Source organism: Dromiciops gliroides, chromosome 5, assembly GCF_019393635.1.
Source record: "Dromiciops gliroides isolate mDroGli1 chromosome 5, mDroGli1.pri, whole genome shotgun sequence".
In the NCBI taxonomy this organism is placed as follows: domain Eukaryota; kingdom Metazoa; phylum Chordata; class Mammalia; order Microbiotheria; family Microbiotheriidae; genus Dromiciops; species Dromiciops gliroides.
In genome coordinates this window covers 166,778,160-166,795,960 of record NC_057865.1, presented here as the reverse complement: position 1 = coordinate 166,795,960, position 17,801 = coordinate 166,778,160, and the positions used below count along the sequence as shown (strand labels likewise).

The following is a 17,801-nucleotide window of genomic DNA, read 5'->3' as shown; positions in this document are numbered from 1 at the left end:
GTTCAAATTCGGACTCAGACACTTGATACTTACTAGCTGTGTGACCCTGGGGCAAGTCACTTAACCCTCATGGCCCCGCAAAAAAAAAAAAATCGACATATAGGCCTATAAATGCTTTAGGGTTTTTTCCTTTACTTTTGGGGGAAGGGCTTTTTGATATCTAAAATAAAGGGTTTTTTAACTTTTAATTTAAAAGTTTCAATTAAAATTAATTTAATATACTCACATTGTAAAGATCTCTTGTTTCTTCTTTCATTTTAGGAATCTCAAGTAGTAAAGACCAGACTTCACCTCTGAGCTGAAGTGGAATTCCTTTGTAAATTCTCCTATGAAACTAATTAAAAGAGATTAAATGTTACAAAATGCAAAAGTCTAGAATTTCCTCTAAATTCAGAATGCTAAACTTTTTATTGGTTACTTACACTATCAACAAGCAACTCCTAAATGTGTTTTTATACAGTTCTTCTATCTAGTCCCAGAGATGCTTTAACTAAACAGAAAACCAAACCAACCTTTCCTTGTAGGTAGGTTCACATGGCCACTATTAATAAATGTAAAACAGAATTATAAACTTTCATAACTAGAAGGAATCTTAGAGGTCATCTAGTCCTACCTTCTTATTTTATAGATGAAAAAAAAGAGTCTCAGAGAGGTGGTAAATTATCTGAGATCACACAGCACACATAGTAAACCAATATGGAAACTGTATTTCCTAACTTTTGTTCTATGGTTCTTTCAATTATGCTATTTTCTTCCCCATCAGAAATATTATGTACATACTGTATTTCTTTATTTTCTACTTTTTTCATCACTGACAATTCAGTTAATTCTACTTCAAAAAAATCTCATTTAGATATACACAATATCTTTAATTCTTTCCCCTTCTCTTCTTATTCTTGGCCAGTTAATTCAGGAAAATCTTACTTTTTTCTTTATTCATTCCATTTGTTTACCAAAAAATTATCTTAATTATGGATAAGTATTTATTTATTTAGCCATCCATCCATCCATCCATTTATTTATTTATTATTTTTTATGGATAAGTATTAAGAAAAGTAAGGATAGCTATGACTTGGTGGACAGAAAACCAACCTGAAACTAGGAAGACTTGGGTTGAAATTTCTCCTATAACACTCCCTAGCTAGGCAACCCAAGCAAGTCACTGAAGCTCTCGGTACTCGGGAACATTCAAACCCCTAAGTTACAGAGAAAGCATCAACTTGGATTCGTATAGGAGTTTCCTCAACTAGGAGTTCCCTATATCAGTGAAAACGTAAGTCTATCCTCTCCTCGAAATATTAGTACTTAATGTATAGGAAAAAAGAAGAGTCATTGTTTTAGAACTGAAATCTGACACGTTACTGTCAACTTCTATGCCTTTTAAATTGACCAGAAATGACTCTCTCTACCTCTACAATCTCCTCATAAAATTTCTTCACAAATTTAAAAGCTTAAAACCATGAAAATAGATTTAAGTTTGTGTTGTAAGTCACTGAACTAATACTATACAGAACTTATTAATTCCAAAAACATTTGTTAAGCACCTACTATGTGCATGTTAAACAAAAGTTTTTATTTTCTGGAAACCATATTCTCATAATTCTATAAGCTGCAAGTCATGGAATACCACAGTATCTGAAAAGACAATGTTGTGGGTTTACCCAGAGGGCAATGGACAGTTATAGTAAGTATAAATTGTCTATAATATGACATGAATAGTATGAACCTCAGGGAATACATACAAAGGCAATAGATGGAGGGAATAATACAAAAAGGTAGATAGTAGAATAAAGAAGAAGCCAGTGTAGCATTGAACTTGTTTACCAGAGAGTCAATATGAAGAAGGAAGGAGGGTGTAGCCAGTGAAAGAGTGATGGTGTGGTAAAGAAATAAAGGGTAGAGAGATCAAAAATTATAGTTAGATCAAGGAACAGGGTTAGGAGTATGACTGGACCCTCTTGCCCCTTTCTCAGAACTCTGCAAAAATCACTGCAGAAACCAAAGTATTTTGCATAGGACTAAAGAGCATTTTGAATTCTTTGTTTTTTAGGTTGCCACAGACAAAGGATTCATCTGCAGGTGGCCAGTCTACTGATGGTAAGCCTTTTTGTACTTAACTAGGGTGGTACTTAGAAAGCAGAGTGAGTTTGTGCTAGGGTCATACCCAAAGCCTAGAAGAATCTGCCAGAACTTAGGCTGCAGTAAGCACTTAGTTCCATGGTAACATTTTAATAGTAAGTTCTGAATGGATGAGTCAAACTTTAGAATGGCACTTTGAAGCCCTGGTTATATCAAGCATTAACAACTTGATTACAAAATGATACTAAACAAAGCAAAGCTGTACTACTTCATAGCTAGCTAGAAATGTCCTGAGGAACTTAAAAAGTTTTGATTTACATGCAACTTTTTGGACATCTCTTCACAAGTGACCTCTGTTCATAATCTGCTTCTGCTCCTCTGACCCTCTTCTTTTTCAGTTGACCAGGGCTCAGTAACAAACTCTTACTCTTTCTTTCTTTCTTTCTTTCTTTCTTTCTTTCTTTCTTTCTTTCTTTCTTTCTTTCTTTCTTTCTTTCTTTTTTCTTTCTTTCTTTTTTCTTTCTTTCTTTCCTTCCTTCCTTCCTTCCTTCCTTCCTTCCTTCCTTCCTTCCTTCCTTCCTTCCGAGTCCCTCTTTACAAAGCTCCCTTAAAGGTTAGAATTTGTTTTGCTTTTAAATAATACTTCCCCAACCCTATGTGCCCTCTCATTTATCCCTCTCCTCTTAAATGTATATTTAAAATACATTTAACTAAAATTTATGTATATATGTATTTTACTCCTTTTTTACCACATCATATGAAAACGAGGTTCAAGAATTGCCTATTCCCCTCATCCCTTTCTCCCTGTTTATAGTCTTCTACTAGTGTATCCTCAATATGTGACATGTTTCTCCATTTCCCTCTTTTTTCCCCTAGTGTATTCTTTTTCCTTCCCTTCCCCTTCTTCTTTTAAGTTCATCAAAGTAAAACAAACCATTCCCAGGTCTTCTCTCTTATTTGATTTCGCCCCCCCCCATGACCCTGAGTTCTGAGGGGATACTTGTTATCTCTTTTATTAGAATGTAAACATTTAAGTCTCTAGACCCTTATGATTGTTTGCTTTTATTTATAGTTTTATGTTTCTCTTGATTTTTACATTTGTACAAAGTACTACTCAGCTTTGGTCTTTTCATCAAGAATACTTCGAAGTCTTCTATTCCAATAAAAGTTCATTTTCCCTGAGTAGGATTATAGTCAAATTTGCTGGATAAGTTATTCTTGGTTATAAGCTTCCATCTTTTTTTTTCTTAAAGCTCAATACTCCAAAACTCTCCTCTTCTTTACAGTGACAACTGTAAATTGCATGTGATTCTGAATGTGGCTCCTTGGTACTTGAATTCTGTTTCTAGATGTTTGTAGCATTTTTTTTCTTTGACCTGTAAATTCTGATTTTTGGCTACAGTGCTCCTGGAAGTTTTCATTTTGAAGTATCTTTCAGGAGCTGACTGATAGACTCATTTCACTTTCCCCTCTGTTTCAAATAGTTATTGATAATTTTTCTTGGAATATAGTATCCAGGTTCATTTTAAGAGGCATCTTATATTTTCTTGTATTTTTTTCAGTCATTTGACTTTTTTTGGTGGGGCAATGGGGGTTATGTGACTTGCCCAGGGTCACATAGCTAGTAAGTGTCAAGTGTCTGAGGCCGAATTTGAACTCAGGTCCTCCTGAATCTAGGACTGGTGCTTTGTCCACTGCACCACCTAGCTGCCCCTTGACTTTCTTTTAATATTTATTTTATCATACAGCCCCTTATCTTCCATGTGTCCATTCAAATTTTCATGTAGTCTGTTATTTGATTAACATTTTGTACCTCTTGTGCTATGCTGCTAAAGGTCTTTCCAAGTCTTTCCTTTAGTGTTCTCATTTATTTTCCAATTCTTTCCTCAAGAAATTTCATTTCATTTATAACTAATTTTTTAAAAATCTTGCTTCATTTCTTTCAGAAATTCTAGTTGACCTTAAATAAAATGTTGTTTCTTTGAAGCTTTGCTTGTAAGAAGTTGGAGTTATTTTCTTCTTCTGGGTTTGTACCTTGGATATCCCCTGACTCTGCCATAGTCCTTTATTTTCAGGGTTGTTTTTTCTGTTCACTCAGTTTTCCATCACTATTTCCCAAATTGGGACTCTGTGTTAGGGTCCGGCTCTGGGCACTTCTGGAAGGAATATCAGGGTCTTTTTCGGTCCCAAGATACATCCCTGGGGTCCTATTGCTACTTTCTTAGGGTATTGAATTCTGGATCCTTCAAGGACCTCAGGGACAACTCTGGCCAGAGTCAGAGCTACATGATTTTTCACTCTATTCTTGCTCCTTTCCCTCAAGCCCATCACTGCTCCTTAGCCTGGTATAGAGCCAAAGGTCTGACACCTTTACATACAAAGGTCCTTTCTGTAGTCCATAATGGATCTGTAACCTAACTCTAGGATAAGTGTGGTTGAGCTGTCAGTTGGCTCCTTCCTGTTCCTTCTTCCTAAACAGTGTAAGGCCCAACTGTGCTGCATTCTTGGCCACCTCTTGCATAGTATACCCAGGTCTGGCTAGAACAGTTCCCTAGTGCCCACAGACCTTTGTCTCCCTTTATCAATCTCAGCTAGAAAAATAACTCACTGATTTGTTTTTCTTAGATATACTGATCATGACATCATGTAGTCATCTCTATAGGTCTTTTTTGGAGCAGTTATGGGAATGGTGGGCTACACTGCTTCAGTCATCTTTATTGGTCTCTCTAGACTTTATTCTTGACTTTGTTGAAATGTTTGACACTTGTTGACTGAAGCTCTGAGTAGTGAAAAAAATAAGGGAAATTACCATTTCTTATAGAACTCTTCATTGCCACATAAATAGCAATTCACATTTATCTATCTGAAGAGGTGTAAAATGTTTTCATACAACAGTCCTGTTAGGCAGGTAGCACAATTGTTATCCTCATTTCAGAGACGAAGAAATGAGCTTTAGAGGGATAAAATAACTTCTCCAAATTTATAGAGAGGATAACTGTCTGAACCAGAACTCAAACTTGTATTTTCTGACTGTGTCTAGTATTTTTATACCACCAAACAAATATCATTGTAGATATGCTTTTGCTCACCATGAGGTTACATGTCACTTTCAAACAATTCAAATGGAAACTATTATTAAAATTTGTACTCTAAAAATTTAAATCTTCACTCCTATAGCTACATTTACATTTAAGACATCAAGATTTTCACTATATTATTATTGTGTGAGTAAAGAGCTGGAGAGGGAAAAATATGTCTCTCTTTAGGAAAAGAGAAATATGTAGCAACTTCTGTTTCTTAAAGCACTTTAAAAACTAAAGTGTATAGGATGAATCAGAAGAGGTAATTCTTTTACAAAGTACATCATGTTTCACACTAAATAGGCCCAAATGAACACCACCCAAAGTTACTATCATTATAGAGAATAGTACTTTAAAATTATACAGCAAAGAAGATAGCTCTGTTAAAATCTTTCTTAATGGAGAATGCATTAGTCTGAGTTGCTATTAGGTTAGGCTAATGGAGTCCATCTTTATAGCTTACATAGATATTTTTATAAATATATATTACATATACATACTAAAGAAGAACACAGTTACACAATCCTATGAACATTACAAATGATGGAATATGAAGTGATAAGTGTAGGTGCTAAGTATGGACATTTGTCCTGTGTTTTTCTCATCCTGATACAATCTTCTCAGTGAGACAAGATGCAAATTACTTGAGAAACATAATTTTCAACAATTATATAATCCCAACATCTATGTTTTGAGTTAAATTCAACTCTGAACTATTCTAACTTTAGCTATGATTGTGCCATTTACTTAATATCACAGAAGCTCATTAACAATGAAGAGATGGTCATTATAGGCCAGTATCTGGAGTAAGATAGGTGAGATAAAAAACCTCCAAAATTATGATATAACAAGCTAAAAAGGATGAAGCATAGCTTCATATAATGTGGAAACATATATAAAATGCTAGGAAATAGCCAACAGACAAAATTATGGGGCAATAATAAAAAATAGGGTATGTCTTGTGGAGTACATAAACCCTTTGCATTAAACACAAATCTAAGAGAGGACTGTAAATAGCAGCAAATGAACCTAGAAAACAGAAAAATAGTCATATTTTAAAGATTTTTAAAAGTCTGTCACACACTGAAACTTTTTTTGGTAAATGTTAAAATTTATTTTAAACAAATATGAAATGAGGAAAGGGGAAAAACCCATTGCCATGTACACAGCAAAACACGAGAGGATGCAATATAAAACCATAAATTTCTATTTCAAGAAAACCTACATAATAAATACTATACACTGCAAAGCTGCCTGGCTTTTCTTGCTTTCTTGTAGGGTCATTTTGTTTTCTGCTGCATACTTTTTACTTTATTCCCCCACCGTGACCCATCCCCATCCTAAAGAAGGCTACAATTAAGCATGTGTGTGTGTGTGTGTGTGTGTGTGTGTGTGTATACACACACATATACATATGTATGTATATAAACATATATATATATACATACACTCACACACACACATATATATAAAAGACCGTAATATGCTTATTTCCATTTGTTATCCATTTATCTGAAGGTGGATAGCATCTTCCTTCATAAATCCAAGTCTTCCCATGTTTTTTTTTTCTTTCTTTCTTTCCGGGGCAATGAGGGTTAAGTGATTTGCCCAAGGTCACACAGCTATTAAGTTTCAAGTGTCTGAGGTTAGATTTGAACTCAGGTCCTCCTGAATCCAGGGCCAGTACTTTATCCACTGCACCACCTAGCTGCCCCTCCCATTTTTTCTATATCAAATAGCTTATTTCCTACATCACAGCAATACTCCAACCAAATCACATCTATGAAAATTTTTCTTCAATTTTCTGCATCTGTTTTGTTCTTGGCTGTATATGTTTTATTTATACAAGAAAACTGTCATTTAAAAAATAATCAAAATTATCCATTTTACATTTCAACAGTTATCTCACCTTATAATATAGCTTAAGGTCTGATACTCCTGAATCAACTTCCTTTACATATTTTCCCCTTCTTTTCTTTGACATTCCTGACCTTTTGTTATTCCAGATGAACTGTCCAAATGAACATCTGTCTGTTTTGGCAGGTATTTTATACTGTCTAGTTATTTTAAGTGGTCTAAAACAATATTAAATAATATTGCTGACATATAGTATAGGTTCCCTATTTTTCTCTTTTGATTAAATCTATTTAACTTTAGCTTTGTCAGAAATCATGATTACTACCCCTGATTTTCTTTACATAATTAAATTTTACTCCTTACCTTTATTTTATCTTTATTTTTGTATCTCTCATTTTTATAGCATTTCTTGAATGCAACATTGTTGAATTCAAATGTTTAATCTGCTATCAGTTTCCATTTAGGGAAAATTTCATCCCATTCACATTCTAAGCTATAATTACTTCTTGTCTATTTTCCTCCTTCCTATTTTTCCTCGATATCCTTTTTACCTTATTCCTATCCCTCCTCTGCTTTCCTTCTCCCTGCTACCTAGGCCTCCTATTCCTTAACCTACCTACCTCTCCAAGAGTCACTCCTTTAGCCTCTCCCCCTACCCTATTCCCTTGTCTTCTTATTTCTTTTTGAATTTAGAAGACCTTTATACCCTTCTAGACATATATGTTACTCCCTCTTTAACCCATTCCCAATTAGAGTAAGGGTTCAGCACTACCCATCCTCCCCACTAGTAGCTTCCTCTGTATCAATTATTCCTTTTATGCCTCATTTATATGAAATAGTTACTCTTTTCTATCTCTCCCTACATAGTTTTATTATTTTTAGAATCACCCCCATCATACATAGCTCATCCCAATCCTTTTTTCAAACTATCCAAATAATGATGACAGTCATAAGATACTGATAATATTTTCACATATAAGAAGTAAACAATTTGACATCACTGAGTCCCTTATAATTGGTCTTTAATATTTACCTTATATTTCTCCTGGATGTTATGTGTTTAATTTATCTTTGAGTTCTTCTGTTTTTGTCACAAATGCCCAAAAGTCTTTCAGTTTGTTAAATGTCCATTTTTTTTTTCTATTCAGAATTATACTTGACTTTGCTGAGTAAGTTACTCTTGGTCATAACCCAAGCTCTTTTGCTCTACAGAATAGAGTATTCCAAGACCTATGGTCCTTCAACATAGTATTGTAGCTTCATGATATTTAAATTGTTTTTTTCTTGTTGCTTCCAATATTTTCTCCTTAACATAGGAGTTTTGAAACTTGGCTATGATATTCCTGTAAGTTTTCCTCGTGGGATCTCTTTCCGGTGGTGATTTTCCCTATTTCTGCTTTGCCTTCTTGTTCTAGAACTTCAGGGCAATTTTCCTTGATAATTTCTTGTAATAGCATAACAAGATTTTTAAAAATTGTAATTTTCAGGTAATGCAATTATTCTTATATCTCTTTAATTTTTTTCCAGATCAGTTTTTTTTTCTGATGAGATGTTTCATATTCTCTTCTATTTTTTCATTCTTTTGATTTTTGTTTTATTATTTCTTGATGTCTCAGGACATGATTACTTCCCTATGTCCAATTCTAGTTTTCAAGGAATTATTTTCTTCCTTAAGTTTTTGATTCTCTATTTCAGGTTAGTTGACTTTCTTTTCATAATTTTCTTGATTTTCTTGGATTGCTTATTTTTTCCTAATTTTTCCTTGATCTCTCTTATTTGGTTTTTAAAGGCCTTTTAAAGTTCTTCCAAGAACTCTTTTTGTGCTTGGGACCATTTGACATTTCTCACTGAAAAAGGAGTGGCTTTTTAAGCTCCATTATCTTCCTCTGAATGTGGACCCAAATCTTCTCTATCCCCATAGTACCTATGGTTGGATTCTTTCTCCTTTGCTTACTCATTTTATTTATTTTTTTGTTTGTTTATTTGAATTCATTCTTAGTAGCTATTAGTATTATCAAGTTATAGTCTCAAGGCATAGGGAATGATGCTTGAAGCCTCAGGTCCTTCTTACTGTTATTTTCTGAGGTTTGTCTCAGGGCTCAACCTTGGGTTCTCTACTCCTAAGCCAAGGCCCCGGATCCTAGTCATGTTGTGTGTAAATGATCTGGCTCCCTGCCATCCCTTGGTTGGCTGCAAAGTATAGTTGTCCTCTCTGCCCTGGAACAAAAGCCAGGGGCTCTGCTCTTCTGCAAGAGCCCATAACCAACAGGGTCTCTGCCCTTCTGCCACTGCACTCACAAGGTGTGCTAGCTCCTCTCCCCCACAACTGCAGCCCAGCCCAGCCCAACCCAGGATGCATCTGGTCAGCACAGCAGAGCTGGGCATCCCTAAAGAATAGATGGTCCTTCAATCTGCTCCTACTCAACTGTCAGACTTGCACACTATCCAATAACGCTGAGGCTGCCTCCTAACCCCAGCTGCTCCCAGGGCTTGGTTAATTCTGCAGAGTTGGCCTGGAGCTGAAGCTTCACCCCTGGGGGTGTTGTCTTTCCTGGGGTCTTCTCAAGTTGTCCTTGGAGAATAGTTGCTTTACCCTAACTTTTGTTTATTTCCATTGTGTGTGTGTGTGTGTGTGTGTGTAGGAAATTGGAGAGCCAAAAGTTTTCTGATGTATTCCACTATCTTTTAAGAACCCTCTCTGCACACTGAAACTTACAGATAGCTATCATTATCTGAATTGCCTTCTTTTAATACAAAGATAAGCAATATATATATATATATATATATATATATATATATATATATATATATATATACACACACACAGGAAAATGACTAATGTTAGGCAAGAAATGGAAAATATGTTAACTAGCCTTTGGACCTTTGTTTTTATGATCACATCTAATAATTAAGTGAAATCTAACTAAATCAAAACTGTTATCACATGAAATGTCTAAAATCCAAATATACTTTTGAAATACTAACAACTTTCATGGGAGGGGGGGTTCTAAATTAAGGGGAAAAGGGAAAGGAATAAGCATTCATAGAATGCCCACTATGTGTCAAGCGCTTTTTACATATTATCTCATTTGATCCTCACAACAACTCTGCAAGGTAGGGGCCATTATCATCCCCATTTCACAGTTGAATAAATAAAAGCAAACAGCAGTTAATAATGACTTGCCCAGGAACACACAGCTACATATCAGAGGCCATATTTGAACCCAGGCCTACCTAACTTCAGGCCCAATACTGTATCCACTATGCCACCAGGTGCCTTTAGGGATAACACCTTAAATGAAAAAATTAACCATGAAACTGCTAGAGCTATAATTTTATCAATTTGGAGGATCCCTCCAGTTATGCCTATTGCAGCAAACATATAGTTCATCTTGTCAGTGTTATGCTATAAAGCATCTACAGGATGTCCAAAGTTGCCAGCATTTAGCACATAGTAGACACTTAATAAATGTTTACTGATTGACAAGTAACAGGCATCTTTGATTAGGGTATGAGGAAGGAATGCAAATGACATTCTATAACAGACAACATGTTTACTGACTGAAAAAAATATGAGAAAAAACTGTGTGATTTGTTGACTGTAAAAAAGCATCTGATAACTTACAGCAAAAAAAAAAAATTGCCCTAAAGGATCTTTTCCAACAAGATATTTCCTGTACATATGTTAATATTGTATAAGATTTCTTGATAGAGAACATCAGGAAACACTTCAGTGACCCTTTATTTAGCCATAACTGATATATAATCATTTTGCTGATGTTTTAAAACACAATTACTGAAGGATAGTATTGTGGCAGAATGGATAGCAGACTGGCCTTGAAGGCAGCAAGACCCGGGGTAAGTTCCATCACTGGTACATACTGGTTCAGCAACCCTAAGCAAGTCACTTAAATTTTCAGTGCTCTATGCAAATCTCTAAGATCAAAAACTGCAAGAAGGGCATTCAACACTGGTAGAGGGAGTTTCTTCTCCTCAGAATTACCTTAATTATATATATGAAGTGAAATGAGCAGAACCAAGAGAACATTGTGCACAGAGTCAGCAATATTGTTTGAAGAACTGTGAATGACAACTATTCTCAACTATACAATGATCCAAAGCAATTCCAAAGGACTAATGATGAAACATACTATCCACCTTCAAAGAAAGAACTGATAGTGATGGAACATAGACTGAAGCATGCTATTTTTCCACTTTCTTTCATTCTTTTGCTTTTAGCCAAGTTTTCTTGTACAAGATGACTAATATAGTAATGTTTTATATAATTGCACATGTACAACCGGTATCTGCTTACTCCCTCACAGAGGGGGAAGGAGACAGAGGGAAGGCGGATAAACATTTGAACCCCAAACTACAAATAAAAATTATATATATGCGTGAAAAAACACACCAGTACACTAGTAAAATGACAAGTCCAGTGCCTAAACATAATCATAACCCTACCATCTGAATAATTTTCATGTAGAGTTCTTAGTTTCATGACATATAGCACTATGTGGTACTTAATTTTTTCACTCTGTAATAATAGTATGCCACTTATGAAAATGACACCCTTCACCTACTAAAAGTTCAGTGTGAGTTTTGGGCAATCTTTATTGAAGTGGTAATTGTTTTTTTGTTTTGTTTTGTTTTTATGGGGCAAGGAGGGTTAAATGACTTACCCAGGGTCACACAAGTAGTAAGTGTCAAGTGTCTGAGACTGGATTTGAACTTAAGTTCTCCTAAATCCAGGACTGGTGTTTTATCCACTGTACCACCTAGTTGCCCCTCATAATCGTTTATATAGCATAGTGCCTGTGACATATGAGGCCTGTAATATTTGGTGAATGACTTATTAATGGAAATGTACTATCCAAGCTATTCCTATAAGTAGATTGGAGCGTAAAAACAGACAGGGATGAAGTCTGTGGACATATAATAAAGCTAATTGACTGATACAAGAACTTCTTAATTCATGACCTTGAGTCTATCTGTAAAATGGTCAGTTCAACTGGATAACCCAGATTCAGTTATTAATGAGTTGATTTCTCCCCCAAATACTCAGGTTGCCAAAAATGTTCGTTACTTCTCATAATTATAATTGCCCATCCAGATTTCTCACAGGTACCCTATTTTATAGTCTACTCTATGAGAACAATAGTACCTCCTTTGATATTATTTTTGCTCTTTTCCAAACCTATGCTTACTCTCATATCACACCAGGGAAGAATACAGATTATCAGGTTCTAAAATAATTCTATCCTTTAAAAGAAAACTGTATAGAATGGGCAGGGGAAGAGTCCCACCAAATTACTATCTTTCCTATAGTTCCTATGAAATATGTCCAAATAAATAATACATATTTAAAAAAAACACAAAGGTGCTATAAATTTTTGTTTTTCTAAGGTTTTTTTTTTCATTCTAGATAGTAGAGACCACAGTTTCCAAACTAGGCTACTTTGGAATTTCTGAATCCTTCAAGAGATATTATTTCAGTCAGTGTAGATACTCCCTTCACCAACAGAAAAAGAATGACCTCCTTTCATGTTTTCTCATCGTGTGATTATTCTTTTTGTTTTTACCACAAATATTACATGGAGGATTTATTCAACTCATGCCTTCTGTTGAGCTTTAAATCTGCAGCACATTTAAGGCATAACTAAATACCAAATAAATCAATGCCCTTCGTTTTGTTGCTTCCTAATAATTTCACAAGTTGTAACATAATAATTATAATAGCTCATATTCATGTAGCACTTTATATTTTACAAAATGATTTCCCTCACAACTGTAAATATTACCAAGAGGTAATATTTCCTTCAGGTTTAAAAGGAGACAGTATATAAATTATTCATAATGATAAAATGACATTTACAATATTAATAAGGTATTTCAGTTGAACTAAAGTGACAATAACCAATCCATAGTTACGGTACATATAGCCTTAAAGTTTATAATCTGCTTTATATGTCATCTCATTTTAAACTCACAAAGTCACTGCAAGGTAGGAAATACAGCTATTATTATCCCCATTGTATGGATTAGAAAACAGAAGCCCTGAGAGGACAAGTAACCATGAGAGTTGCACAGTCAGCAGGTCTCAAAGGAAGAATTTATATCTGCGTCTTCCTGATGCAATTTCTAGAACTTTGTCCATGACACAAATTTACCTTCAATAATAGGGTAATGGGTTAATTAGATAAAAAGGACTGAAATTGATATGAAGACATTCAATGGTTCTATAAAAATGATGTCAAATATTAACAGAACCATGCCTTCACATTACTATGGAACCTAATGAATATTAGGCAAGCTTTCTGGTTCATCTATATTCAGCACAGGATGAAGGAACACATCTATAAGTGTCAATTTTATCACCATCCTTCATATTTTCTTTGGAGACTTTGGTTTATACAAATTATCTTTAAGGTTATTTAAGATTCTGTAATTCAGTGATCTCAGAGAACTGCTTGTATGATAGAGGGAATTTGCTCTAAGAGGAAGAGATTTCGAATTCAGCTCTACCTGTGTGATCTTTGGGCAAATCATTTAACCTTTCTGAGTCTCAGTATCCTCATCTATTTAAAAAAAAGGTTGGGTATGAGGAAGGAATAGATGATATCTAAGGTCATTTGAACTTTCTATGTATAATCTCACTGTGAAGGAAAAATGGATGTTTTTCCCTGAAAGGATACATTTAGCAATGGCTTCAGAGTGTAGGATGAGGCACATTATTTTTTGATATCACCAATTTGGAATGTTATGTTTGACTATGCATATGTTACAATAGTTTTGTATTTCTTTCTTATTTGGGAAAGAATGGAGAAAGTAATTTTATTTCTCTTATATATCAATGCTAAGACGAATGGGCTCTCTCTCCTTTCCCACCCACATCCCATATGTCTGCATACATACATACAAATATAAATCAATAAATGGATATCCTGGCTTACAAATTAGTCTCCTATAAAATTGCTAATCATAAATCAGTTCATTAGAGCTTCATCATCATATGATGAACAGATAAAACTGAGTTTCCAGAACTGAAAAGCTGGGGAACAGATTCAAGGGAATAAGTCTAATAGAAAAGCAACTCTTAAACCTAATTACAACATACAACACTAAGTAATTATTTTATTTCAAAGAAAGCACTGTTAACTTCACTTATGGGTAGTTTTATTGAGGTTATTTAATACCTTTTCTGTATTCTTGTATTTTTCCCAGCTTTTCAGCATTTTCAGCCATTTCGTACTTCTTTCAATTTCCAGGTGCTTTTGCTGAAATGAAATTAAAGTGCCTTGTTATTGTTTTTCAATATTTCTTTGTTTACAAATTAAATCTGTTAATAAAGAAAAAGCTACTAAAAAGTATTACTTGAGGAAGTCAGTTTATCTTATATTCGCCAACAAATCTTCAGTTTAAATTATTTTAAAATAAATTTTTATTAATTTTGGGTTGGGTTTTTTTTTTTGGTTCAGTTGCTTTTTCAGTCGTGTCCAATGCTTTGTGACCCCATTTGGAGTTTTCTTGTTCAAGATACTGAAGTGGTTTGCCATTTCCTTCTTGAGCTCATTTTACAGATGAGGAAACTGAGCCAGGGTTGCACAGCTAATAAATGTTTGAGGCCAGATTTCAACTCAGAAAAAAGGGTCTGATTCCAGGCCTGGTACTCTAGCTACTGAGGAAAGTCAAGAAGGAGAGGGTTCTGCTCCTACCCCATATAATAAAAGGAAAAAGAGGAAACAATTCAGAAAAATAAAATAATACATAGAAAAAGTCTGAAAATACATGTAATGTTACACATCTGTGGACCTGCTTGCTTTACTAAAGAGGAAAAATGTCTTCTCCTTTCTCTCCTTTGGGCCCATGGCTGTTATTTTAAATTCTGCAACATTCACTTTGAAATGTTTTGTAATTGTTTAGTGTTTTTATTTTTTCAGTTAAATTATTATATATTGGTTCCTTGCTCTTGCTTATTTCTCTCTGCATCAGTTTATGTAAGTCTTTCCACATTTCTCTATACTCATCAAATTCAGTTTCTATCAGTGTTATGTTATTCCATTACATTCAATGCATATAATTTGTTTAGCTTTTTCCCAATAGATGGGCATCAACTTTGTTTCCAATGTTTTGCTTGATACCACTAGAAATATCTTAATGTATATGGAGACTTTCTTCTTGTGAATGACCTCTTTGGGGTAAATGCCTAATAGTGCATCTCTGGATCAGAGTATAGACATTTTAGCCACCTTACTTGAATAATACTTCTTTCCAAAGCAGTTGCATTGATTCATATCTCCACCAACAATGACCTTAAGGAGCTCACAGTCTAATGAGGAAGACAACTGAGCTCCTTAACTGCAGTGACTGTCTAATTACTTTTTGTATCTCTAACACTTAGCACAGTGCTTGGCACATGATAGATGCTTAATAAATGTTTATTGACTCTGACTCTGATCCGAGGGGACTTTAATAGGATACATACTGATACTTTCTTAAATACTCTAATCTCACAGTTCATCAACTTAGTCATTTCCTATAACCTAGTCCTAGATCCCACTACATCTACACACAGAGACAATCGTATTTTTAATTTTGCCATCAAAATGGTCTTGCTTCCCTAGTCATGAACTCTGGAATTCCTAATGACATACAATTAATTATCATTCTACTTCTCCCTTTGCCTTACAGCCCCAAACCCTGTTATTCAATTCCATTCAATAAACATTTCTTAAATGTCTTCTATGTACCAGGCACTGGGCAAGTGCTGGGGATATAAAAAGAGGTAAAAGACAGTTCCTCTCCTCAAGGAGCTTACAATCTAAGGAGGGAAACAACATGCAAACAAATATATAAAAAGCAGGCTATGGGGGCAGCTAGGTGGCACAGTGGATAGAGCACCGGCCCTGGAGTCAGGAGTACCTGAGTTCAAATCTAGCCTCAGACACTTTACACACTTACTAGCTGTGTGACCCTGGTCAAGTCACTTAACCCCGATTGTTTCACTAAAAAAAAAAAATTCCACCTTTAAAAAGCAAGCTATGTATAGAATAGGAAATGATTAACAGAGGGAAGACACATGAATTAAGAGAGGTTGGGAAAGGCTTCCTATAGGAGTTGGGAATTTAGATGGGATTTAAAGGGAAGCCAGTGAGGTTAGTAGTCAAGAGTGGAGGAAGGAGAGCATTCCAGGCATGGGGAACAGCCAGAAAGAATACCTGGAGCTCAGAGATGGCGTCTCTTATTCATGGAACAGTCAGGAGGCCAGAGTCACTGGACCAGTGAGAATTTGTTGGGCAGTAAAGTATAGGAGGACTAGAGAGGTAAGACGAGGTTAGGTTATGAAGGGCTTTGAATGGCAAACAAGATTTTGTTTTTGCTCCTGGAGGCAACAGGAAGCCACAGGAATTTACGGAGTAGAGGGAGGAGATGGCATGATCAGACTTGAGTTTTAGGAAAATTATTTTCTTGGATGAATGGAGAATGTTTCAGAGTTAGGAGAGACTTGAAACGGGCAGATCCACTAATAGGCTATTGCAGTAACCAAGGTGTGAGGTGATGAGAATCTGCATTAGAGGGCTGGCAGTGGTAGAGGAGAGAAAGGGGTATACATAGGAGATGTTGCAAAGGTGAAATTGGTAAGCCTTGGAAACAGCTTGGATATGAGGGGGTGAGAGAAAGTGGGGAATCCAAGGATGATTCCTAGGGTTCAAACCTGAAGTATCAGGAGGAGGGTGTTGCCCTCCACAGTAATAGAGAAGATGTCTGAGAGGTATTTGGAGATGTGAGATGAGAGCTCTGCAGTGAGACTGGGGCAGGAATGATAGATTTGAGAATCATCAGCATAGAAATGATAATTAAATCCAAGGAAGCTGATGAGACTCCCAACTGAAGTAGTATATATAGAGAAGAAAATTTGGGAAACCTTTGCTTAGAGCATTATCTGGAGGAGGATCCAGCAAAGGGGACAGAAAAGGAGCAGTCAGATAGGTAGCAGGAAAACCAGAAGAGATTGGTGCCCTGAAAACTAGAGATAACCGAGTATGAAGGCATTGAGAAGGCTCAAAAGTGTCAAAGGGTAAAGTGAAGTTGGGGAGAATGAAGAGTGAAAAAAGGCCAGTGGATTTGGAAACTAAGAGATTAATAACTTTGGATACAGCAGTTTCAGCTGGAATGTTGAAGTTAGAAGCCATATTGTAAGGGGTTAATAAGAAAGTGAGATGAGAGAAAGTAGAGAGACCTATTATAGTACAGCTGGCCTTTCCAAGGAGTTTAGCTACAAAGGGCAGAAAAGAAATAGGGTGATAGTTTGCAGGTATGGAAGGATCAAATGAGGATTTTTTTTCAGGATGAGGGACATGGGCATGTTTGTAGGCAGTAGGAAATGAACAAGTATATAGGGAGAGATTGAAAATAAGCCAAGAGAGTGGGGAGGGCAGGGGAGGCAATGTAATGGAGGAGACAGGACAGAATGGGATTACTTGAGCAGGTCGAGGAGTTAGCCTTGGTAGTGAGTAAGACCATTTCGTCATGTGAAATGGGTGAAAGAGGAGAAAGTAGCAAAAAGCATCTGAATGATAGAAGATGAGGAAGAAAGGAGTTCATGGTGGGTGGCCCCAATTGTCTGTAAAATATAAGGCAAGTTTATCCCCTGAGAGGGGCGGGGCAAAGGGGAGCCATGGAAGGTTTGAGAAGGGATGAAAAGGTTTGGAAGAGCTGCTTTGGAGAGTGAAATAATGAGTTGATAAGGGGGGTATAGCAGGATTGCTTAGCAGCAGTGAGGGT

General features: G+C 35.7%; 1 protein-coding gene across 1 annotated transcript in view; it reads right to left on the bottom strand.

Annotated features, from left to right (window-relative positions):
- The window catches only part of USP6NL (USP6 N-terminal like), a 151,573-nt gene that overhangs the window by 41,275 nt on the left and 92,497 nt on the right, over positions 1-17,801 (bottom strand). Inside the window, 2 exon segments of the mRNA XM_043968596.1 lie at positions 227-334; positions 14,213-14,293. Coding sequence (XP_043824531.1) covers positions 227-334; positions 14,213-14,293 — 189 coding nt within the window.